The following is a 26,590-nucleotide window of genomic DNA, read 5'->3' on the forward strand; positions in this document are numbered from 1 at the left end:
TGTGGGTTCAACTCCCCACCTCTTCCTCCTGCTTCCTGCTGATGTGCACTCTGGGAAGCTTACTTGAGTCCCTGCCTCCCACAGGTGAAGTTCCTGGACACTGGTTTCAGCCTGGCTTAGCTGGAGTTATTTGTGGGCATTTGAGGAGCAAAGCAGCAGATAAAAGATCTCTGCATGTTCTTTCTTTCTCCTTCTCTCCCTCTCCCTTTCAAATAAGACTTATTTTTAAATAACTTATTTTTAAAAGTAGTGAAGAAAACTAAGAGCATGCTAAATTATCTTTGATTATCCTTCAGCATTCAAATGTGGTATGAACAATATGTCTGACCATAAATATGTTTCACTTGGCAGTTTTCTAGAACAGTATTGTTTTATGTTGATAGACTGTATTACAGTGAATGTTTTATAGGTTTTATGCCTTGTTGTGACCATGTGCCTAGGAATGAATGGTTAGTGGGCTGGGATGGGAGAGAGTATACTCAAATTATGCGAGGTGGCTGGCGCCAGGGCTTAACAGGCTAATCCTCCGCCTTGCGGCACCAGCACACCGGGTTCTAGTCCCGGTTGGGGCGCCGGATTCTGTCCCGGTTGCCCCTCTTCCAGGCCAGCTCTCTGCTGTGGCCCGGGAAGGCAGTGGAGGATGGCCCAAGTGCTTAGGCCCTGCACCCGCAAGGGAGACCAGAAGCACCTGGCTCCTGGCTTCGGATCAGCGAGATGCGCCGCCCGCAGCGGCCATTGGAGGGTGAACCAACAGCAAAAGGAAGACCTTTCTCTCTGTCTCTCTCTCTCTCACTATCCACTCTGCCTGTCAAAAAAAGAAAAAAATAAAAGAGAAATTATGTGAGGCAATGGTATGTCACTTAGCACTTTAACCATGCTTTATGCATTAAAGTTAACTCTGTGGAGTGAGTGATCTGTGCTATGATCTGTCCTATTTTGTATATAGCTTCTGCTACATGTGGCTGTGACAGATTGGACAGTGGTGGTGGTTACCAGAGGACACCCTTGTGGTCATAGTGAGGTTGTAACTGTCATCTGGATTCTTCTTGAATGTCTATCACATGTGTATCTCTGATTCTAAAGTAGACAAAAATGGAATAAAGATTCATGTGGGAGTTAACACTCCCAGAAGATTAGCTTTAAAACACACTAGCAGAATGAGTTGTGACTTGCATCCATAAGTGATTGTAGTGGTTACTTAGTCCTTAGTTCCCAGCCCGTTGGTTGGACTGACAGCATGCCTGGGAAAGATAGTGAGGCCTGTTTCAGCCCCATTAATGTCTTCTTGAATGTTAGCCTGCAGTCTGGGTAACGATGAATGTTCAGTAATTGACGATTTTATAGTTCCTTGGGATTCTGGGTAGTTTCTGGTTCCCGTGAGCCAGGGCAATTTTCTCTCTTACTTGAGCCTCCTGAAAGTTTTTCTGGTCTTTACTCTTTGATAGTTTTAAATTGGCAGAAAGGTGATTTCCCCTGAAGTTTTAATTAACTAAAGTTCATAACCTGATTTAGAAAACATATGATTTTGGAGGTGATGCTGCACATAGTATATGTCAGAATCTGAGAACCAGGACAGTTGTCACCCACAAGGATTTTGTAAAACTTCCTTTGCTAGTAAGTTTTGTGTGTCTTTCCCCTTTGCTTTTCAAGAGCATGCTTATAGGAGAAATTGAATGAAACTACTCTGAAATAATAGCATTTACTTTATTGTTTTCATGGGGTTTGTGCGTTTATTTTTCAGATTCTTAAGAATTTAAATGCGCTGTTTTTCCTTGTATTTGGTTTGATTTCTTTAGGTGTATTCTTGTATTTTATGATAATATATTTGTGTTAAAAGGAATATAATAGAAGTATAATAGCATATATATTTTTGTATTAAAAGTATAAGCAGACTTTTTTGTTAAATGTTTGCTATTTAGGAAAGGATTAATTTCCATTGATTATGCATTTTTTAGTATTTTAGGTAAAACTTTCTTTTTTAACTTTTATATAATAAATATAAATTTTGAAAGTACAACTTTTGAATTATAGCAGCTTTTCTCTGAATAACCTCCCTCCCACCTGCAACCATCTCATCTCCCACTTCCTCTCCCATCCCATTCTTCTTCAAGATTCATTTTCAATTATCTTTATGTACAGCCTAACCTTTTATTTGTAGGACATGGAAACAGAAAAAATGACAAGTACTTAGTTCATCCTTATCTTTTTCACGATTCATAGAACATTCCTTTTGGATTAAAGCGGTCTTAGGGTTGATTTAGTAATTGTTTATAGAATTTTTATAGACCATCCTCCCATCAGAAGTACTGATACTTTGAAAACATTGGGGCTATTGGTTAGGTCATTTTGTTGTTTTGTTTTATTTTGTTTTGAGAAACCTACTTTTCTTTAAGATCAATAAAGAAAACAATTTTTTTAAAAACTTTAAAAGGAACTTCTGTTCCATTTTTCAAATGATGAACAAGGAACTTGGGTAGGAATGACCATTTGTATGTCTGCATATTAATTAGGTGGGTGTTATTATGCTCAATTAGCAAGACTGTCAAATAATCTCTCTAATACTCTGGTCTCTCTTTCCCTCCCTTAGGGTTTTACAGACAGCCCTCATTACAGTGATCACTTGAATGACAGTCGATTAGGGGCCCACGAAGGCTTGTCCCCAACACCTTTCATGAACTCAAATCTGATGGGTAAGTGGTGATTCTCTCCAAATAGTCTTCTCAAAGCCTCTTTGGTCAGGGACATTTTTTATCCCCTTGTCCAGGAAGGACACGTCAGTATATAGAAGAAAGCTCTTAAGTTTCTAGGGGCATCTGGGTACTGCCTTTTTCAGCTCTGCTTGGGGAACAAACACCCAGAAATTTGGGGCCTTCTTGAATTGTTATTAATGTTAAAAAAGGAAGCTACATGTTTTAACTGTCATTTTTGGGTATATTTTGGTGACCTCAAGCATTGCATGCTTTTGGAGCTAATAAGCATTGTTTTAGGGGCTTTTGTGATTATTATTTGTTTTGATATTTGTGTTTATATAATAATTTAAAAGATAGGACAGCATTGGTTTTAGGCAAGTTTTACTTATGTACAATATACACAAACTGTTTCTTTTGGTTCTACTTTATTACAATATAATAGTGTATATAGATGTTGCAGAGTTTATTTCAAGCAGTTGGGTTCGTATTGGGGATTTTTAAAGTTTTGGTCTGCAAAAGTGAAGTTGAATTTTGAAGGGTGTGACTTTATCAGCCACACCTTATTTTTATGTTTTCATTTACCATTATGGTGAGTTATTTTGTCTTCTCTCTGTATTCTTTCCCTCTTTCTTCCCCAAATGAGCTTAATGCTGTTCAGTCTGAAATGATAAGCCCTTGTGTTTTTTCCAGCTTGGATGCCATTCTTTTGTTGTTATTTTAAAAGTGATTATTCTACTCTTTTGAAAAACCTGATTCAAAAGAATTGGTTTATGACATTATTTTTCCTTCTTGCTTATTCTAGGGCTGAGCACATTATAAAAGCTTTATTTAATCGGTCTTACTGATTTTCATTGGCGTCATGTAAATATGGAAGGTTTGTGTAATTGACATTGATTTCATTACTTACTCTATTTCTTAAGGACATGACCTATATTGTGATCTTAGAATTGTCCTTTTAAGACACAGCCATGCTAATCTAAGTGGATTACTCAAATCCAAAATCCGGGTAGTCTGCAATTTCTTTATAAATGATTTTGCTTTACACAGTCTTTGTTTGTTTCCTTTATCCTCTGGTGTTGAGGAGACAGTCTGCTGTTCTAGTGTGGATTTTGCCTAAGGCAGTTGACAGTTTAAAGCCAGAGTCATTGAGTATGACAGAAGAGTAGAAAATCTAATCAGCAATACAGCTTGTGTTTAAAATCACAATTTGTTTCAACATAAATGCAAATAAAAATCATAGTATTTAATATATTATCATGCCAAGCTAAATCAACTAAATTTAGAACAAAATAATTATTTGACCCAGAAAACATACCAATTTATTTTTTTTAATTCTGTTAAGGCTACAATCAAAGTAAAGTACAGAAGACACTGTAAATAATTTCCTTTTGTATTTTAACTTTTCCTCAAGTAGTATTTAATTTATTCCAAGTGTAGAAGGGTAAGTTAAAGTCAGTGTTTTTGTTAATTTCAGATTGAGCTAAGCTTTCTTTAAATTGAATTATGAAAAATCAGAAATTACTCTTTTTGTATTTATGTTTTTACCTTTATTCTTCACTCACAGAGATGACTGTTAGGCCCATTGGAATTTCATCATTAGCACAGCTTTGAGCCAAGGTGACTACTAAAATTGTGGGGGACAAGTGTGGGAATAAAATGAATTCTAAGAGGTATGCATGTCAGTCACTTGCTCTGAACAGCTGTTGACTAAAAATATTTGTGTAATTTAGTTTGAGGTAACATTTTCTCAGTTGGAGCAACTATGAGCATGTGCATGCTGGTTTCTTCCATTTTAAGATAATTACTGAAATACTTTTAATATTCATCTATATGTATAAAATCAGTTTTTCATAAGTCTTTGCAATAACTGATTTATATAAGCAGATTGATCACTTCACAGTTCAAATGAAAAATATCTGCCTTCATCTGAATTACACTGTTTGTATACTTTGTACAGACCATATGTTTTCACTGTAATTTGTAACTTTGTATTTCTAAAATGTGCATATAAATATAATGGAGGGACAAATACCCTGAAATCAAGAGGTACATGTCCTTAAAAGAAATTCACTGGTCATTGGCGATATCAAATGAGGTTCCTCAGTCTAACAGCTTTTCAAAGCATTCTACATGACAATAACTTACCTTTGGAACTGAAAGTCTATTAAATTGTAATGCAGTTCTGTACAGCAACAGTCAATTCATCTTGATGTGAGCTGAAGTAATTGAACTTTGAGATACTGAATATGTCGGTTTATAGCACTTCGTAGGGTTACCTTGGCTAGATTAGCTTTTCTATCTGTCTGGTAATTTAAGAGGATTTCAGGTGGAAAACCTAAATTGTTAAGCTCTGTGGAGATGTCTATGGCAGTATTAGAAGCTTTTGGAATTGTTGATAACTATTCATCACAACAGGTAACACTTGAGAGAGATGCTGTGTGTGAGGAATACACAGAAACAGTTAAAGCTACCGGAAAGCAATGACATATTTCATCATTGTTGTCAACATAGAAAACACTATTACATGGGAAGGATTGTACATCTAGGGAATGTTGTTATTTTGAGTATTATGTTCAGCCATAAGCATATTTGCCTGAAGAAATAGTGTATTATAAAGTGCCACTGTCTTTCATAATGGAGCTTTCAAAACGTTTAATGGTTTTGTAAATTGCAAAAGTGAGAAATTTTGTCTAACAAGGGTTGATAGTGATTCAGTAATGAACAATTTTCTATAGAAAGTGCATTTGTGTACTCATTTAGATTTTTGAATTGTTTTACATAGGAAGTAAAACTATGATGCTAGATCAGTTAGTGTTTCTTTTTATGAAATCCCGATTAATCCTGTGGATTTGACAATACGAAATGGAGAGCTTCTGTTTCAAGTGAAATAAGTACCTTTTGGCATATCAGTATGTAATTAGCATTATACAGTTCTGTATTCTATTACATTAAAATTTCGTGCAAAAATTTTCATCATAGCAATGAATTCCAATAGTATCACCCAACAGCCTTGTATATTTCTAGACTGCCAGCTTTTATCAATTTCTCTATCCTTGGTGCCCTCATTAATTTCAGTAAAAATTTTTTTTTCTATTAGAATTAGTCGTATTTTTGGTGATGATAGGACCAGTTTATTAATTGAACATGAAGTGAGTTATTTCACAGAAGCACATATGTTCTGTCCCTGAGTGATTGTAGAATGAACCACTGTTACCTTTTTAACCCCTTCATGTTTATCTAAGTTTTACTAACAAGAGGGAGACTGGAGATGTAAGATTACTTTAAATTTTCCTTCTTGCTGAGCCCTTCAGTTGTGTTCCTTGCTAAGACCCTATTTTGCATCCAGAAAGGGTTTGTTAATATTTTCTTTTAAACAATGAAAGCAACCTAGTGGTCTAAGGAGAAAAATGCAGGACTGAGAGTTAGGGGAATTAGATTTTAATCCATATCCTGAAAATAATTTTTGCATTTCCAATAGAATAATGTTGGGTATTCTCACAGTTCTGCAGGTCTAGAATTTCATAATCTCATACCTAATATCTTTTATTCTGCTTGAAAAGGGCTACAACTAGAATTATAGTTACTATTTTGTAAATGATAAAACGAAGACACAGGAAAATTAAGTGGTTTTTCCTGAAGTCACAGAGCCAGTACATGGCAAAGCAAAGGTAGCACCCACATCTCCTGACTCCAGTTCTTTCCATTAGTCCGCCTTATTTGGGTATAAGATACTTTTCCTTTCTCTGTCCTCCTCTCCCTCCCTATCTGTCTTTCTGTCTGATGTTTCAGGTTTTAACTAGGTCAGCATTTTCCTAAACTGTAATTAAGGAGACGCTAGTCTTAAGAGATGACCTGGAAAAGAAAGTCCATAGTGATTTAACTTTGTGCAGCAGTATGAATCAGGGGTTCCCTCTCTCACATTCAGGTTGTGCTTTTGGAATGTTCAAGGCTCTGGATAAAGGAAAAGAAGAAAAGGCCTATTTAGATTTGTTTAGTGCTGTATATCCCAGATTCATAGAAGGCTTTTGATAAAAAGCATTATTTGCTTCTGAGACATGGTTTTCTGTGGGACAAATACTGGGAAGTATTTCTGGTTGTTTAAAGGGGGGAAAAAACATGAAATGCAAAATATCACAGTATTAATTGAAATTAATGTAAATTTATTTGTAGCTCACTTTAAACATCTTAGCTAGTTCAGTAAGTTGAATTCATTTGTTCAGATACATTACTATTAAATCTCTCTTTGTGAGTACTGGAGTTAAAAACAAATCAGTTGTCATTCCATTGCTGCTGGAATCTCTTAGCTCAGATGTACTCTTCTCTACTTCAGGATTTAAAGGATTCCTTTGGTAACTGCTGTTCTGTTTATTTCCATTTTATTGTGCGTTATGTAGGTTTCTGTAGATTTTTCTAGGAATTTAAACCCAAGTATACTTTTTTCTCTATACAGAAATAAGCATGTCAAACGACTAAATTTCAAGAAAAACTCTTGTGTAGTTAGTACTGCCTGCATTGTAATTTATGATAAATCTGAAACTGTTTTAGAGTTAGAGATTGTAGATTCACTATTTTTAGATTATCATAACACATAAAAACTCTGCCCTCAAAAGATTTCTCACTTTGATACACATTAAATTCCTTTGCTGGATGACATAGTGAAAATGGTTAAAATTGTGCTTACAAGAAACTGTATGTGTGTCTTATTTGACAATATTTCATAAGGATGAGGCCTTCGTGCTCTCTCAATGTTTTATTAACCTTCAGTCTCATGAAGGGATATGATTAAATTCATTGATTCGTATTCTCTAAACGTTGACTGCTTATTGTTGACACCAGGAGAAATTTGAGTGAGAGTGCAGACCCAGTTACACTTTAAGAAACTAAAGCCAAGAAAAATGAAATGACTAGTGACTAAGAAACATGGCCCTGACATTCTTGATTCTGAGTTAGCTCAGAGTCCCTTTCTACTTTGCTGCTTTTTTTTCTTCTACACTTGTCATGTTCAAATATTTGCACATGTGCTGCCTTTTTCTACAATATAGCTCTTTCTACCTTTTGTTTCTGCTTAGACCCTTATGAACAGACTGAGTTGTTGAATATCTTCTCCTATCTCCTTCACATACCATTCAACCTTTTTTTTTTTTTTTTTTAAAGATTTTAGTCAGAGTTACGCACACTGAGAGAAGGAGAGGCAGAGAAAGAAGGAGGTCTTGGATCTGCTGGTTCACTCCCCAGATGGCCACAATGGCCGGAGCTGTGCCGATCTGAAGCCAGGAGCTTCTTCCGGGTCTCCCATGCAGGTGCAGGGGCCCTAAGACTCGGGCCATCTTCTGCTGCTTTCCTAGGCCATAGCAGAGAGCTGGATTGGAAGTGGAGCAGCCACGTCTCAAACCAGCACCCATATGGGATGTCTGCACTGCAGGCGGCAGCTTCACCTGCTAGGCTACAGTGCCGGCCCCCTCAACCTTTTGTTATGCCCTTTATGAAAATACTCTGTGGTCGATTATAAAAGTAAGTAATATTTGATGTCTGTTTTCAGACTTTACAACTGTAGTATGGAAGGGTAGGTAAAGTAAGAATTGGAATAATTATTACATATGATAGGATGAATGATACAAAGAAATTCTTAGACATTGAGAAAAGATTAATAAGATTGTGTTCATGGGGTGCAGCGCATTAACACCCTGGCCTGAGGCGCCGGTATCCCATATGGGCGCTGATTCAAGACCCGGCTGCTCCTCTTCCGATCCAGCTCTCTGCTGTGGCCTGGGAAAGCAATGGAAGATGGCCCAAGTCCTTGGGCCCTGCACCCATGTGGGAGACCCAGAAGAAGTTCCTGTCTCCTGGCTTCGGATCTCTGGCGCAGCTCCACTGTTGCGGCCACCTGGGGAGTGAACCCGTGGATGGAAGATCTCTCTCTCTCTGTAACTCTGTCTTTCAAATAAATAAAATAAATCTTTAAAAAAAGAAAAAGATTGGGTGCAACTAGAAGTAATCAGGAGAAGTTTATGGTATGTAGCATTTAATCCAGTGTTATTAAGTTTGCTCTTTCTAACAAATTCAAACCAGATAACCCAAAAGTTTGTTGTTTGTTTAAAAGTCAGAGTTACAGAGAGATCTTCCATTCACTGGTCCACTCCCCAGTGGCCACAATGGAGCCAGGAGCCAGAGGCTTTTTCTGGGTCTCCTACTTAAGTGGCAGTGGACCAAGCACTTGGGACATTTTCCACTGTTTTTCTTGGGCCTTTAGCAGGGAGCTGGATCAGAGGTGGAATAGCGAGGATGTGGGATGCTGTGTCACAGCTGGCTGCTTCACTCAGTATGCCACTTAGAAGTGTTGATTGAGAGGATAAAATAAAGCTGGAGAGGCAAATGGGGCCTCAGAGGGATTTGAGGAGTAGATGAGGGTAGTGGTTTCTCCCACTCTACACTTAGGTCATTTAGTCTTTCTACATCGACCTAAATTTTCCTTTCTGGTTACTATATTACAGGATACCTTTATTCCTTAGTGATGTGAAATGTTTTATTTAGTGGAAATAGGCAATTTTATTTATAATCCACTGTTCCTAACAGTCTATCTTTTTGTATTTCTACCCTGTCTCTGCACCCTGAAAACCAGCCTCTTTACATTGTTAGAATGATTTTTTGATAGCTGTTTCCTTCTAAGCCTTTTCTGAGCCAGAGATGACATGAAGGCTTGCTTGCATGCTTTCTTTCTTTTTTAAAGATTTATTTATTTATTTGAAAGTCAGAGTTACACAGAGAGAAGGAGAGGCAGAAAGAGAGAGAGGCCTTCCATCTGCTGGTTCACTCCCCATTGGCTGCAATATGGAGCTGATCAGAAGCCAGGAGCCTCTTCCAGGTCTCCCACGCAAGTGCAGGGGCCCAAGGACTTGGGCCATCTTCCACTGCTTACCCAGGCCATAGCAGAGAGAGCTGGATTGGAAGTGGAGCAGCCAGGACTTAAACCAGTGCCCATATAGGATGCTGGCACTGCAGGTGGCAGCTTTACCTGCTATGCCACAGCATCGATCCCTTGAAGGCTTCTTTTCTACCCTGTCTGGGAGAGACCAAACTTTACCTTCCTTTAAAAAGAGATGACTTGCTTTAAAAGATATTGTAAAGCTGCTAGAACACTCTTTAAGATAAAATAAGATCCCACTTAGCCATGAGTAATTATTTGTGGAGTGAAAAACTTGAAAGAATAACCAAAGGGACCAGTCCTGTGGGACAGTGGATTAAACAGGCATCCAAATCTAGCTTGAGAGAGCTGTGGAAGATGGCCCAGGTACTTGGGAGAATAGAGTGGAGTTCCTGGCACCTGGCTTCAGTCTGGCCCAGATTTGGCTGTTGTGGCCATTTATTAATAAGTGAACCAATGGATGGAAAAATCTCTCTGTCTCTCTCCTCTCTCTCTCTTCGTCCCCTTCCCCTCTCCCCATGTCTCTCCCTCCCTTGTCACTCTGCCTCTCAAATTAATTAATTTCTCGTTAAATTTTTTTTTCCAAAAAGTATAGGAAAAAATGTTTTCTCTCGCTTTTATTTTGAAAATCAAAGCTAAAATAAATTAGTATTAACAAAACAAGATATTATCAACCAGATCTTAGAGTAAATAAAAAATGAATTGTTGTTTTTTTCTTCAGAATAGTATGGTAATTGTCCTTCACTTCAAATTTGAATCTTGTTGATTTTTCTCCTCAGTTCTTAACTGACTCAGATCCTAATCTGTCAGTGAATTCATGTTTGTTTAAATGGTTTTTTAACATCATTTTCATGAAATTTTAAGTCTCTTGCATGATAATCAACTTGCAATCAATTTCTTCTGGATTTGCTTTGTATTATGGGATATTTAAGAAAATATTGACCAATAAAGCCTAGACTGCATACAGTCATACCACACTATCTGTGTGATAGTTATTTTTCAGAGATTTTTAAGACGTTGTCTAGTCTAATGAAAAATTTCATGATGTCAAGATGTTGCCTTAACTATGCAACCTTGAAAACTGGTAACTCTAGAGACTCAAATAAGGCCAATCCCCTTTATTTTGTTTGTCATCACTTGCAAGTGTGTTTTCCTTAATCAGTAGTAATCCTTATTGGTGCTTAAGTTTCATAATGGGCAGGTAGCACTGATCTGATAAAAGTTTCTTTCCTGAGTGTTGCCATTGTTTATGTCGATTTCTAGCCCATGAACATGAACTCTTTAACAGAATATTCTGAGTTCTTTTTGTAGTGTGATGGATGACAATCATTGTGGCTACTTCGTTACTAAGGAAACAAAAGATTGAATGTCTTTAAGGAACTTTTGTAAGTTTATAGTTTTGCTTGATGCATAGAGTTTCATAAGCATTGCCTATCTGTGAGAATTTGTGATACTTTGAATTGGGAAAAGTATTACAGCAGCATTATGCTTCGTTACCTATGTAATAACATTTCAGATTCACTGCTTATGGTTGTGATGATGATTTAAAAGAAGTTTTCTGAGTATTTTATTAAAAATAAATGCTTAAATACTACAGTTCTCATATCCTTTGGCCTGGAATGGAATTCAGAGGTCATCTGCCAGATGGATTCTCAGGCGGCATTATTGAGAAATAATATGGTTATCATAAAGTCTGAGGTAGGGGGCAGAGAGCTGGTGCTCTCTGTTCCCTGAAAACCCCAGCACTTCTTTAAAAATGAAGAGTTGGTATAGCTGGATTAGTGGTAATAATGTTTATACAAATTTTAAATGACCACCAAGTTAAAATGAAATTTTTAAATAATTTGAAAGCATCTACTGAATTACTTTAGTTTGCTATGTAAATACTGTTTGGAGGTATCCATTACATTCTGCCTCCCTTGTATACAAGTTTGCTACAGCCCTGTTTAGTATGTGTCATATTTTAGTGAAGCCTTTCAAAAAGACTGTTGCTTGAGAGTCTTTCTATCATTTTTGCATTCTTCTTATTTCAGCTTATTTTTTTTTTCTTACAGGATTCAGTTTTTGCTTTTCATAGTTAATTTTTTTTCTGGGCTTTCAATTTAGATTTTGTTGACATGGTGGTGGTGGTGGTGGTATTATGTTTTTAATGACTTTAGGTTTTTATGAACATTGGAACTTGCTATCCCACCTATATTTCAGACTTTCTGATACACACATACATGTATGCATTTGCATGTTTACTATCTTTATGGGGGTGAGTTTTGAAAAATGTGTGTGTTGTTTCTTTGTTTTTGTTTTTTAGCTATTGTCATTTATTTGGTGTGGTTTTGTAGCTTCACCATCATTATTGTATTACATACTTGTTTTTCACTTGGAGAATTCCTCTGGAGGATTGTCAGACTCTTCGGTTCTATGAAATTTCTAGGGATTCACAATTAAATGAAAGTAGAGTACGAGGCCACTTCATGGCAAATTATGTCGATTAGTTTATTTACAGTTAATTATACACTTTATTAACTTCTCTTATATTCCCCTAGATCAAGTGTCAACAGACTCTTTTGAAAGAGCCAGATAGTAAATTAAAGTTCAGGGTTTGTGGTCCAGGAGGGAAAAAATCAATGTACTTAATGTACAAAAATCAAAGGTACTTACATTACCATTTAAAATTTGTTCCTGTTTTAGACCAAAGCTGCCAGAAATCAGAAGACTGGCTAAGTGAATAATTATTCCACATTTATACATGACATGTTATGCAACCTTCAGAGTCATGTCCTTGTGTATTGATAAGAAGATCTTCGAGGACCATTAAGTAAAAATGGCTAAGTGCAGGAGTGCAAAACTTTCTCTAAATGCAGTGAGATATCTTGGATTAGATTTCATAACTGTAGAATTACATAATGGAAAAAATTAGTCAAATTCTGGGAGAGCAGTGGAAGATGGTGCTTGAGTCCCAGCACTTGTGTGGGAGGCCCAGAAGTTGTTTCTGGCTCCTGGTTTCGAATTACCTTAGCTTCAGCTGTTGTGACCCTTTGGGGAGTGAACCAGCAGATGGAAGACCTCTCTGTCTGTCCCTCTGTCTGTAACTCCCTCTCTCAAATAAATAAATAAATCTTTTTTAAAAAAATTGAAGTCCATACACTAATCTGCACAAACAGGTTTACCAGTTTTATCTATAATTAAATAAAAGCAACCATGTTGTCTTTCTGTAGGGGAATGGATAAGTAAACTATGATACATTGAGACAATAGACTGTTACTCAAAAATAAAAAGAAATGAGCTCCTATGCCATGGAAAGACTTGGAGGAACCTTAAAACAGATATGCTATGTTAAAGAAGCCAATTTGAATAAGTTACATATTGTATAATTCTAATCTTGACTTCAGGAAGAGGTCAAGTTGTGGAGATGGTAAAGTGATCAGTGACTAATGGGTTAAGGAGAGGAAAAGAATAGGTACAGCACAGAGGATTTTTTTAGGGCAGTGAAACTGTTCTGTACGATAATGATATAATGATGGATATATGTCTTCATATACATGTCTAAAGCAGTTGGATATATAATACTGAATAAATCCTCATGTAAACTGTAAATGATCTGTCAGTGTAGGCTCATCAGCTGTTAGGAGGGTATCACTGTAGTGTGGAATGCTAATGATAAGAAAGGCTAGGCATGCTGGAATGCAGAGGGACCATGGCAACTCTGTACTTTGCCCTTAGTTTTGTTTTAATCTAAAACTGCTCTAAAATATACAATCTTTTTTTAAAATTTATTTATGTCCAGCAAGTACTTATCTTCCTGCCCGTGCTCACCCAATTGATTTTTAATGTTTTGTTTTGTTTTGCTTTGCTTTTTTAGATTTATTTATTTAGTTTGAATAGTTACAGAATGATCTTCCATCCACTGGTTCACTCCCTAGATGGCCACAGCCGCCAGTGCTGGGCCAGACTGAAACCAAGAGCCAGGAGGTTTATCTGCATTTCCAACATGAGTGCCAGGGGCCAAACACTTGAACCATCTTCTGCTGCTTTTCCCAAGCCATTAGTAGGGAGCTGGTTCAGAAGTGGAACAGCTGGGGACTTGAACCAGTGGCAGTTACAGGCGGCAGCCTTACCTGCTACATCACAACAAAGGCCCTGGTTTTGTGTGGCTTTTTTTTTTTTTTTCCTTTCTTTCTTTTTTTTTTTTTTTAAATTATAAACTTTGGCTAACCATCTTTTTTTTTTTAACTTTTATTTAATGAATATAAATTTCCAAAGTACAGCTTATAGATTACAATGGCTTCCCGCCCCCATAACTTCCCTCCCACCCACAACCCTCCCCTTTCCCGCTCCCTCTCCCCTTCCATTCACATCAAGATTCATTTTCAGTTCTCTTTATATACAGAAGATCAGTTTAGTATATATTAAGTAAAGATTTCAACAGTTTGCCCCCACATAGCAACACAAAGTGAAAAAATACTGTTGGAGTACTAGTTATAGCATTAACTAACAGTGTACAGCACATTAAAGACAGAGATCCTACATGATATTTTTTAAAAATTGATTAATTTTCTACACAATTTCCAATTTAACACCAGGGTTTTTTTTTTTTTCATTTTCAATTATCTTTATATACAGAAGATCGATTCAGTATATACTAAGTAAAAATTTCGTCAGTTTGCACCCACATAGAAACACAAAGTGTAAAAATATTCACAATAACTAAGACCTGGAACCAACCCAAATGCCCATCAACAGTAGACCGGATAAAGAAATTATGGGACATGTACTCTATAGAATACTATACAGCAGTCAAAAAACAATGAAACCCGGTCATTTGCAACAAGATGGAGGAATCTGGAAAACATCATGCTGAGTGAATTAAGCCAGTCCCAAGGAGACAAATATCATTTGTTTTCCGTGATCGGCGACAACTAACTGAGCACCAAAGGGGAAACCTGTTGAAGTGAAATGGACACTATAAGAAACAATGACCTGATCAGCTCTTGTCCTGACTCTAGATGTACAATGTAATACTTTATCCTTTTTAGTATTTTTTGTTGTTGTTGTTGTTCTAGTACTAGTACTAGTGGTTGAACTCTGTAATTAACACACAATTATTCTTAGGTGCTTAAATTTTAACTGAAAAGTGATCCCTGTTAAATATAAGAGTGGGAAAAAGAGATGGAGGAGATGTACAATTGGGGACATGCTCAGTCGGACTTGATCCAAATGGTGGAGTTAGAAACGTGCCAGGGGATTCCAATACAATCCCATCAAGGTGGCCTGTACCAATGCCATCTCACTAGTCCAAGTGATCAATTTCAGTTCACAGTTGATGATTCTGATAGGTCTAAGAGTCAAAGAGATCACACAAACAAGACTAGTGTCTGCTAATACTAACTGATAGAATCAAAAAGGGAGAGAACAATCCAACATGGGAAGCGGGATACACAGCACTCATAGAATGGCAGATGTCCTAAACAGCACTCTGGCCTCAGAATCAGCCCTTAAGGCATTGGGATCTGGCTGAAGAGCCCAGGAGAGTATTTTAGGCATGGAAAGCCAAGACACTCTGGCAAAAAAAAACACCTAACTGAAAGATCTCTGTGAGTGAGATCCCAGTGGAAAGAACGGGGCCATCAAGGTAGGAGGTACCTTTCTCTGAAGGGAGGAGAGAACTTCCACTTTGACTATGACCCTATGAGAATAAGATCAAAGGCAGCGAACCCTAAAGGCTTCCATAGCCTGGCAACTCATGACTAGAGCCTAGGGAGATTACTGACGCCATAAACAAGAGTGTCAAATTGTTAAGTCAACAACAGGAGTCACTGTGTACTTACGTCTCATGTGGGATCTGTCCTTAATGTGTTGTCTAATGTGAAGTGATGCTATAACTAGTACTAAAACAGTATTTTTACAGTGGCTTTTTTTTTCTTCAAGATTTGTTTGTTTATTTATTTGAAAGCCAGAGCAACTGAAAGAGGGGGAGAGTGAGACAGAGAGATCTTCCAAGCATTGATTTATTCCGCAAATGGCTGCAACAGACAGGCCTAGGCCAGGCTTAATCCAGGAGCGCCATTCTGGACTCCCACATGGGTGGCAAGACCCCAAATAGTTCAGCCATCTGGTGCTGCCTCACCAGGCACATTAGCAGCTAACTGGATTGGAAGCAGGATAACCAGGACTTGAATTAGTGCTCTGATATAGGATGCCACTGTCACCGGCAGCTGTTCAACCTGCTGTGCCACAACACCAAACCTTTCTCTAGCCAGCTGATTTTAAAGGTCTTCCTTATGTTCTGGTATGATCTAACACTGAGACATTGAGCATACAAGGGAACATTGAGCCATTGAAAAACATACCTGGATAAAAGCGATGAACTGGGGCCAGTGCTGTGGTATAGCAGAAAATCCACTGCCTGCAGTGTGCCAGTTTGAGTTCTGGGTGCTTCACATCTGATCTAGCTCTCTGCTATGGCCTGAGAAAGCAGTAGAAGATGGCCCAAGTCCTTGGGACCCTGCGCCCACATGGGAGACCCAAAAGAAGGTCCTGGCTCCTGGCTTCAGATTGGCACAGCTCCAGCCGTTGCTGCCATCTGGGGAGTGAACCATTGGATAGAAGACCTCTCTCTCTCTCTGGCCATTGCTGCCATCTAAGGAGTGAACCATTGGATGGAAAATCTCTCTCTCTCTCTCTCTCTCTCTCTCTCGCTCGCTCTCGCTCTCTGCCTCTGTTCTCTGTAACTCTGCTTTCAAATAAATGAATAAACCTTTAAAAAAAAAAAAAAGCAATGAACTGGAAGGGAAAAAAGTTTTTCTGATTGATTCCACAAGTACACTGAAAGTAGCTAGCATCTCAAACATTTTTTTAAGATTCATTTATTGTTTTTTTTTTTTTAAGATTTATTTTATTTATTTGAAAGAGTTACGGAGAGAGATAGAGAGAGAGGTCTTCCATCTGCTGGTTCACTCCCCATAAGGCCGCAACGGCTATTGCTGTGCCAGTCCGAAGCCAGGAGCCAGGAACCTCCTCGAGGTCTCCCATGTGGTGCAGAGGCCTAAGCACTTGAGCCATCTTCTACTGCTTTCCTAGGCTACAGCAGAGAGCTGGAACAGAAGAGGAGCAGCTGGGACTAGAACTGCACCCATATGGGATGCCGGCGCTTCAGGCCAGGGCGTTAACCTGCTGCACCACAGCACCGGCCCCATCATTTATTTATTTGAGAGTCAGAGTTAAAAAGAGAAAAGGAGAGGCAGAGAGGTCTTTCATCTGCCGGTTCACTTCCACTTGGCCACAACAACTGGAACTCTGCTGAACTGAAGCCAAGTGCTTCTTCCGGTCTCCCACGTGGGTGCAGGGGCCCAGGAGGATGTGGGCCATCCTCCCCTGCCTTCCCAGACCATAGCAGAGAGCTGGATTGAAAATGGAACAGCCAGGACTCAAATGTGCCCATATTGGATGCCCATATTCACTGCAGGTGGCGGCTTTACCTGCTATGCCACAGCTCCAGCCCCTTAAACTTTTGAAGCTGGTGCACAGACATTCATTGTATTCGAAACAGATGAAATTGTTAACATGCAGTAATTCCTGCAGCTTAGTCTAAATACTACCATTGACCTGTACTTTGTCACCTAACTGCCTTGGCTTAGGGTTGAAAAGTTATTTGAATAGTATTGATGGTAATTGTCTTACTATGAACCAAATAATAAACAAACCTGGGCAACGGTATGGATAATGTGTGATGACAGTTATAGGGAATGCGACATTCATAAGGAAAAATAGTCTGTCAACCTAAATAACAAGTAACTCAAAATGGATCATGACCTTAAATGTAGTTAAAATATTTTAAAGGAAAATGTAGAAAAAAAGTCTTTTGATTATACTTTAGGATGAAGTTTTTAGACTTGATATCAAAACACATTCTTAAAAGGGAAATTTGATAAATTGAATCTAATCTAAATTGGGAGTTTTTTGTTCTGTGATAGACTGTTAAGAGGATATAATGACTAGCACCTGAGTGGGATCAAATATTTACAGATCAAATATTTGATCAAAAACTGTATATAAGATATTTAACAAAACCTAACTGTGAAAAAAATAATCCAGTTAGGAAATAGACAAGTGGCCAGTATTGGCACAGCAGGTTAGGCTACCTTTTGCAGTACCAGCATCCCATGTGTGCCCGGGTTTGAGTCCTGACTGCTCTACTTCCAATCCAGCTCCCTGTTAATGCGCCTGGAAAAGCAGTGGAAGATGGCTCAAGTTCTTAAATCTTTACCATGCATGTGGAAGACCTAGATAGAGTTCCAGGCTCCTGATTTTCACCTGGCCTAGCCCTGGCTGACCTTTGAGACCATTTGGGGAATGAATCAGCAAGTAGAAGCTAGTTAGCTTGAGTTCATTCACATACCCACCCTCTTGGTGCATGTATGTATGTCTCCATCCATCCATCCATCCATCCATCCTTTCTGTGTAACTTTGCCTTTCTTTTTTTTTTTTTTCTTAATTTTTTTTTTTGACAGGCAGAGTGGACAGTGAGAGAGAGACAGAGAGAAAGGTCTTCCTTTGCCGTTGGTTCACCCTCCAATGGCCGCCGCAGTTGGCGCACTGCGGCCAGCGCACCGCGCTGATCCGATGGCAGGAGCCAGGTACTTATCCTGGTCTCCCATGGGGTGCAGGACCCAAGCACTTGGGCCATCCTCCACTGCACTCCCTGGCCACAGCAGAGAGCTGGCCTGGAAGAGGGGCAACCGGGACAGAATCCGGTGCCCCGACCGGGACTAGAACCCAGTGTGCCGGCGCCGCAAGGCAGAGGATTAGCCTAGTGAGCTGCGGCGCCGGCTGTGCCTTTCAATTAAATAAGTAAATCTTTTTGGAAAATAAGCAAAATATTTGTACCTAAAACAGATAATTCACCGAAGAGGGGATACATGTGATAAATAAGCCCAGAAGAAGATACTCAGTGTCATTTGCTGTTAGAGAAATATAAACCAAACCACATTGATGTATGTGTGGCTGTGTTTCTCTCAAAATGTCTAACATTTAAAATGGTCAAAACACTAAATGCTGGTGAAGATGTGGAGAATGCTATTAGTGGGAATATAAAATAGTACAACCATGGTGGAAAGCAGTTTGCCAGTTTGGTATAAGCCTGCAAATATCATATAGCTCAGAACTTATACTCTTGAACATTTATTCTAGAGAAGTGAAAACTCACATTCCTGTAAAATTTTGGAGATGAATGTTTAGAGTTCCTATTTTTAATACCAACACCTATAAACAGCCCAAATGTTCTTCATTAGATGAGTGGTTAAACTGTGGGACACTTATTCTATGAAATTCTATTCATCGGTATTAAGTACTGACCTATTAATCCATGTAGCCAATCCCAAAAATTACATGCTATATAATTCCACTTGTATACTATTCTTAAAATGACAAAATAATAGAATTGAGAGTAAAATGTTGGTTGCTAGGGTTTGAGGAGACAAATTTGAGTGGTTAGAAAAGGGCAGTGTTGGGGCCGGCACTGTGGCTCAGTGGGTTAACGCCCTGGCCTGAAGCGCCGGCATCCCACATGGGTGCCAGTTCTAGTCAAAGCTGCTTTTCTTCCGAAAGCAGTAGAAGATGGCCCAAGTCCTTGGGCCTCTGCACCCACATGGGAGACCCAGATGAAGCTCCTGGCTCCTGGCGTTGGATCAGCATTTGTGGCCAATTGGGGATTCAACCATTGGATGGAAGACCTCTCTCTCTGCCTCTCCTCTCTCTGTATAACTCTGACTTTCAAATAAATAAATAAATCTTAAAGGGGGGGGGGGCAGTGTGAGAGATCCTGATGGTGATGATGTATGGTGATGGTAGTGGTGGACACAGGAACCTACACAAGTGATAAAATTGTGTAGAACTAAACCTACACACAAATAAGATCGATGGATTTATATCAGTATTAGTGTCCTGGTTGTGCTATTACAAAGTGGGAGAAACTGAAGTGTATACAGGTTTTCCTATTTTTTTACAACTGCTGATGAATCACAGTTACCTCAAAAGAAAAAAATTTAATTAGTAATTATATGTAGGAAGAATAGTTCGTACAATAAAGTGACTTTATCTCACAAGAACTTACTGTGTTTTCTATAAAGAACTAGAAGAGATGAATTGGAAGTTTCCCAATACAAATAAATGATAAATGTGTAAGGAGATGGAATACAAATCACCCAATGTGATCACTACACATTATATACATGTATTGAATTATCATACAGTGCCTTATAAATGTGTACAGTTAAAAATTTTTAAAAAGAATTAAACAGTTTAAAATAGGTGACTGAATATATAAACAAATTAAGGAAAACGAAATATTATAGGAGGGAAGGTTAAGGAGTACTGGAGGGAAGAAAAGAGTCAAGAATGTGGGGAGAAAACTCTTTCCAAAAACATTGTAATGCATATCCAGGGATAAAAAGTTACTCTAGCAGCCTACTAGGTTGCTGAAAATCTCTGAATTTCTAAGTCCAGATTGTCTCTTGCACTTTGATTTTTGGGAAACCAGTACTGTAATAGGTGATCTTAGGAAATGAGAAGAATCTTCTCACCATTGCTCCTTTCCTTTGAGTGCACAGCACTGTTGTAGCTTTGAGCAATAGGGAGTGTGAAGCATGAAAAGCTATAGAAGTCTTCTGTGAGGTTTTGAGGACACAAGCAACTTGAGGACACTTAGAAAACGAGGTAATGTGTGCTTCATAATTGAATGTTTTCTCTGAAAAACATTAGCAGAAAGGTAGCCTCAGTGTCTAGCGTGAGGGAAAGATAGTATAGGAGAAAAATAGCAGAATGTCCCAAAGTTAGCTCTTTAGTGATTTTTACCTAACACCAGTCTCTGTCACTTTTCTCCCCTCCAGAGACACACTCGAAAGATACAAAAACAAATTTTATGTAAGCCTGTCCTCATTTTTACTTGGGTGAGAAGTGAAGTTGAGGATTAGGTTGACTATGAAATGTTCCCCCATCTTCCCTAAAATCCTAATCCTACTTAAGAAACTCTTCTGCAGTTTTCAGTTTGTCACAGTCACAAGTGCTGGCTCCACAGGAAGAGTTTGTGGGCTGTTCTGTTGTTCTCTTGGGGTTAGGAATTTGAGGCAAATGTCCCTTGAAGTTCTGACTTGGAGCCGGTGAGAAAAAGAGTGCGGAGGGAAGAGAAGAGTGTTCTTGGAAGTGGAGTTGGGAAAAACATCAGCAAGCCAATTCATAACTTCTTAGACTTTTAAATAGTCTACCCAATTTGTCAAAATTCTCCTAAATTTGTTTAAAAGTCTTAGCTTTAAGTATATATACAAAGAGCCTATAATAAATGAAAATATACTTGGCTTTGTGTTATCAAAAAACTTGCCATTGCCTAAAAGAAAAGACTTTAGATCTTGTTAAGTCGTAATGAACTCTGATGGGTTTTAAGTTTAAGGTTTTTATAAATATTTTTCAAATGATTAGTATTACTGTGGATGAAGTCTTATGGCAGATTTTTTTGTGTGTTTGTGTGTGTGTGTATGTGTGTGATATCTGAAGTAAAAACAAACCCCCCTTTGCTTAAAAAGAGATTGAGGATGAAGTGCCTAAATCTCAAATTTCCCATTTTGCTTCAGTGTGTCAGTTAATCTGGCTGTAGGGTGTATTTATCTACTGTGAAGTGCACTGATGCATGCAAAGCTAGCAGAGCCCAGTTTTCCCCAGTGGGTCTTCTTTCTCTGGGCATTTGTGGCTGTTTTGTAGTGCGTAGGGTCATCTGGGGCAAAGCTAGAAGGGCTGAAATGTCAACTATTGTAAAGGTATCAAGACCCTATTTTACGAAGAGAAAAGGACATCTGGTCTTTAAAATGGATATGTATCTTGTTTCCTATAAGGCAGTTAATTGGAAATATGCATAATAATGGTAATTATTAATGTTGTAAGTAGGATCTATTCATTTCTGTGGTATTTAAAGAGTGATTCCATAATTCTTTATATTCTGCCATGGCTTTCCTAGAGAAATATTAAAATTTCTGTTTGTTGTAACATCAGATATTTTAATTTGTTTTTCTGTTTAGTTGACTTGATCTTAATGGCATAGATTATTAGCTGATTAAACTAGTTTAGTTTGTTTGTATATTGTCACATAAAGTGTTACTGATTGTTGTTGCAGTAGATACTGAGTACTATTATATAACACAAATGAATAGAGATTGTCAAAGGTAGCTTAATTTGACTTTCTACCTTTGAAAAAAAATATTAGAGTTATGGGATACATTTAATATCAGTAATATTCTTACTTAAATAATTTCATGCTACCATAAGTCATAGTTGTACTTAAGTCAGCCATAGAGAATTCCTACTCAGTGCAAATTGTGTAAGATATCTAGAAAGCATTTATTTGTGAGGAAGAAAATTATGGATGTTAGAATGCCATCAACTGTACATGATAGATGAAATATTTTAAGATATAAATAATCCAAATCCTTATAGAGTAGATTATTTAGTTTCATAGGATATAATCTATGGATGTTTGGAAAAAATAAAAATGAATTCTAAATTATCCAGCAAATTGTAAAGATTTCTCAGCATGTGTTCTACTGATGGCACAACAGTGTATAATATATCTGATTAGTGTCATAATTGATTGCCTTGAAAGATAATAGTGCTAAAGGTCAATAAAGCACACAGTAGGAAAGATTTAATTAACATGATCAATCTGACTTTAAAAATGAGAATTTTTGTTAACTTGGTTATTAAGGTTTTATTTTAAGGTTTTATTTTAAGGAATTCTGTTTCAAAGCACTTAAGTATTTTTTATTTATTTATTTGAAAAATACACAGAGTTAGAGAGAGAAGGAGAGGCAGAGAGAGAGAGGTCTTTCATCCACTGATTCACTCCCCAATTGACCACAATGACCAGAGCTGTGCCAATCTGAAGCCAGGAGCTTCTTCTGGGTCTCCCACGTGGGTGCAGGGGCCCAAGGACCTGGGCCATCTTTTACTGCTTCTGTAAGTCATAGTAGAGAGCTGGATTGGAAGTAGAGCAGCTGGGACTCAAATTGGTGCCCATATGGGATGCCAGCACTGCAGGCGGCGGCTTTACCCACTATGCCACAGCATCGGCCCCTGTAAGAAAAGACCATACATTTGCTATGAAAGTACTGACAGACTAAATTAGAGTACTGTCACAAATAATAGTAAACCATAAGACATTTTAATCTCTTTGGATTTTGTTTATATTTCTAATATGCTCAGATTTTCAATTTTAATGCAGAATCTAAACAAATGCTATGCTATTTGAGAAATTGGAGCCCTCCTTCCATTGAGTTTATTATTTATTTCCTCTGTGAATGAGCTCTTATGAATTTGGTTGAAAGTTTGTTTTTAAATTGGGAAACTGAGACTTGTGTATAAGAAAATAATGCAAGAGTAGTAATGTAGGCTACTGTCTTTTGTCCAGTCTCTTAAGGCCATTTAAGATGTTTAACATGTTTTTATAGTTTGCTTGGCCTGGCCTTAGGTAGAATGGATGTATAGGATGTTGAAAACTGAAAAAAGAGGGGTGGGCATTGTGGCATAATGGGTGAAGCTGCTGCCTGTGATCCAGCATCCCATATGAGCACTGGTTTGACTCCTGGCTGCTTCACTTCTGATCCAGCTCCCTGCTAATGGCCTGGGAAAAGCAATTGAAGATGACGCAAGTGCTTAGGCCCCTGCAAGCCATGTGGGAGACCTGGAAGAAGCTCCTGGCTTCTGCCTTGCCCAGCTGCAGAAAATGGATTCATCTGGGGAGTGAACCAATGGATGGAAGATCTCTCTCTCTCTCTCTCTCCCTCCCTCCCTCCCTCCCTTTCTCTCTCCCTTTCTCTCTCTCTTTCAAATAAATAAATAAAATTTTTTTAAAAAGTAAAGGAGATTTTGGTTCATCATTGTACAAGTGTGGAAACTGCAGATAAGCTCCTGTGTTGATTAGAATAACATTTTTTAAAGATTTTTCTTTTTTTGAGAGGTAGAGTTACAGAGAGCAGGAAAGAGAGAGGAAGGCCTTCTGTGCACTAGTTCACTCCCCAAATGGCCACAACAGCTGGAGGTGAGCCAGTCCAAAGCCAGTGTTCTGGTATTTCTTCTGGGTCTTCTACGTGGGTGCAGGGGCCCAAGGTCTTGGGCCATCTTCTGCTACTTTCCCAGGCCTTAGTAGAGAGCTGGATTGAAAGAAGAGCAGCTGGGACCCAAACCTGCACCCATATGGGATGCTGGCGCTGCAGGTGGAAGCTTAGTCCATTACACTACAGCGCCGGCCCCAGACTAACAATTGTTAAAAAGATTGAAAACCTCACCTCTAGAATATTTCCATTAATATTAATATAATTAGTTAACATTCATGAACTTATCAGAGGGAAAAGAATTTGATGTGATACTAGGAAATTAAAATGGCAATGAATGGTTTACTAGGCTAAAATGGGACAATGATCAGGAATGTAGAGTAAGTGAGGAACAAGTTTATATGCTGTCCCAAATACATTGTACCTAATGTTGTCCTATGTATGGGATCTTGAAATGGAGGCATTTTTTTAATGTGCTTCCTTTGCTGGCTTACTCTGATTCTGTTCCAGTTTTTTCTGTGTGTAGGAGTGCTCACTTGTCCCAGAACTGGCCAGGGTTGAATTGATTTTTCATGAGCTTCTTGCGGGGAATGTGTTCCTTCACCCTGGACAGAGGTGTCGAATTACTAAATCCAAGAGAATTTCTAGCCAAACTCCTTCAAAATGTAGTGCTTTCACATTTTCCTGTGGATTTACTACAAGCATATAGAATATTCTGGATTCACTAGGAGGGGTGGCAATTGCTTCTCTCCCTATGACCCAAGAGAGAGGGATAATTTAAATTAATGTCCTTGGTGTATTCTTGTTGAGGGGAGATGACACAGAAGAGAATAGAGAGAACTGATCAGCGGATAATTGATAAAATTTTGTAGTTTGTGTGGAGTAGACCAGGTAGACTTGGTTTAGCTATCTTGAAATAAACACCTTTTTTAAACTGGGACAGGACCAAAAGAGAAGAGCTACCCATCAGTGTCATGAACAGAAGGCCAGCTTCCCTTCCCTCCATTTTCTTTCAAATATCAAAGAAAATGAAAAACTTTCAGAGTAATGACAGTAATATTTCTGGAGTTTATAGTTTATATTTTCCATAATGTGATTTGCCCCTTATCAAATCATAGAGAGGAGAAAATAAGAATTATCCTGGAAATTTTTCACCCTAGTAACATGAGCCCTCTGACAACTGAGGCCTCTAGATCTCTGAGTTTGTGTTGGAAGCCCTGCAGTTGGAAATATCCTCCATGCCCTGCTAGCTCTGTGGCCTGACCTCACTTGAAGTTTCAGGTGATCAGACATTCCAGTGACCTGACACTAAGGAACCAGATCTCAGGTAAAACTGAGTTAGCTCTTCTGTAGGTAGTTGACTACTGTAACAGATAACTTGGAGGAAGGAACACTAGCATTTGGAATCCCTTCAGCTGTCTGCTAGGAGTGATTGTGTATGGCCAAGTTGCAATTTTATCTCAACAACTGTTCATCTAGAGGAACTGTGATAGGGCAGCTTAGATTGCTGTGTTCTAGGAGCAGAGAGATTGAAATTCCCTCCTTTCGGCATAATGGCCTTGATTTTCTGTTAGAATACCAGTTGGCAAGGAATTCACTTTTATGAAACTGATGGTATAGCACAAATTCTAATACTGTTTCCTGTAGGAGTTAAAGTATACCACCTGTCTCTTCATATTTTATTGAGTGCTTTCTATGTGCTAAACATTATACCTAAGAGAATGAAAAATACCAAGTTGAAAAAGGTGTTATCTTCAGAATTACTAAGGACTCAGACTTGGTACTTAATGAGATTATGATGTACATAAAAATGTCTAGACATTATGTTTCATATTAAACTGTAGAAAAACAGGCCGGCGTCGTAGCTTAACAGGCTAATCCTCCGCCTTGCGGTGCTGGCACACCGGGTTCTAGTCCCGGCTGGGGCACCGGATTCTGTCCCGGTTGCCCCTCTTCCAGGCCAGCTCTCTGCTATGGCCCGGGAAGGCAGTGGAGGATGGCCCAAGTACTTGGGCCCTGCACCCGCAAGGGAGACCAGGAGAAGCACCTGGCTCCTGGCTTCAGATCAGCGAGATGTGCCAGTCGCAGCGGCCATTGGAGGGTAAACCAACGGCAAAAAGGAAGACCTTTCTCTCTCTGTCTCTCTCACTATCCACTCTGCCTGTCAAAAAAAAAAACAAAAAACAAACTTGTAGAAAAACAATACATTTGAGTGTAAAAAACAAAAATAAAATTTAAATTTATTTAACTTAAACCTGATTTTCAGTTTGAATACTTCAGTTCTCAGTTAATAAATTTCATTTTTTTCATGGTAAGAAGCTGTCATCGAACTTTTGACATCATTGTTTCATGTACCCTACCTACCAGACAGTCTGACTCCTTCGCCTGTCCCATAAGGATCATCATTTTCTGGCTCACGCTTTATTGTTACATTTTTTTATCATCTGTATCTCTATCAAGTACTCTGTATTCCAGCCATATCTCAGGGACTCTGACTTTGTAGAACTTCTACAAGTTTCTGCTTTTGCTTTTTTTTTTTTTTTTGGCTTTGTTTTTAACTTTCTTCTTCTAATCCGTCAAAAATCAGTTCACATTTGACATCTTTGACTTTAAATAGGGGCAATTACTGTCTCTTTTGTATTTCTTTAATCCTTTGTGAAACTTGCTTAGTAGCATCTCACTTTTATCATAGAGTTTGTATGTCTCTTTCTGCTAAACTATAAATTCCTCTAGGGTGTATGTCTGTTATTTATATTTGTATCCATGTCTTCTAGTATTTGCCTGGTATACAGTGATAATTAAGTAATTAAAGTTGCATTTCTTGAGTGCCTCTCCCTACTTTTCTTTAAAAAAAAAAAAAAGATTTATTTATTTGAAAGAGTTACATACAG

At 38.3% G+C, this 26,590-nt stretch overlaps 1 protein-coding gene across 6 annotated transcripts in view; it reads left to right on the plus strand.

The window, feature by feature from the left end:
* Positions 1-26,590, plus strand: part of TCF12 (transcription factor 12) — a 414,455-nt gene that overhangs the window by 177,504 nt on the left and 210,361 nt on the right. For all 6 annotated transcript variants that reach the window (XM_062205994.1, XM_062205989.1, XM_062205990.1 and 3 more), the window contains one exon: positions 2,588-2,690. In XM_062205994.1, the coding sequence (XP_062061978.1) occupies positions 2,588-2,690 (103 nt within the window). The remainder of the gene's footprint in view (positions 1-2,587; positions 2,691-26,590) is intronic.

The sequence above is a fragment of the Lepus europaeus genome, chromosome 11, assembly GCF_033115175.1.
Source record: "Lepus europaeus isolate LE1 chromosome 11, mLepTim1.pri, whole genome shotgun sequence".
Lineage (NCBI taxonomy): Eukaryota > Metazoa > Chordata > Mammalia > Lagomorpha > Leporidae > Lepus > Lepus europaeus.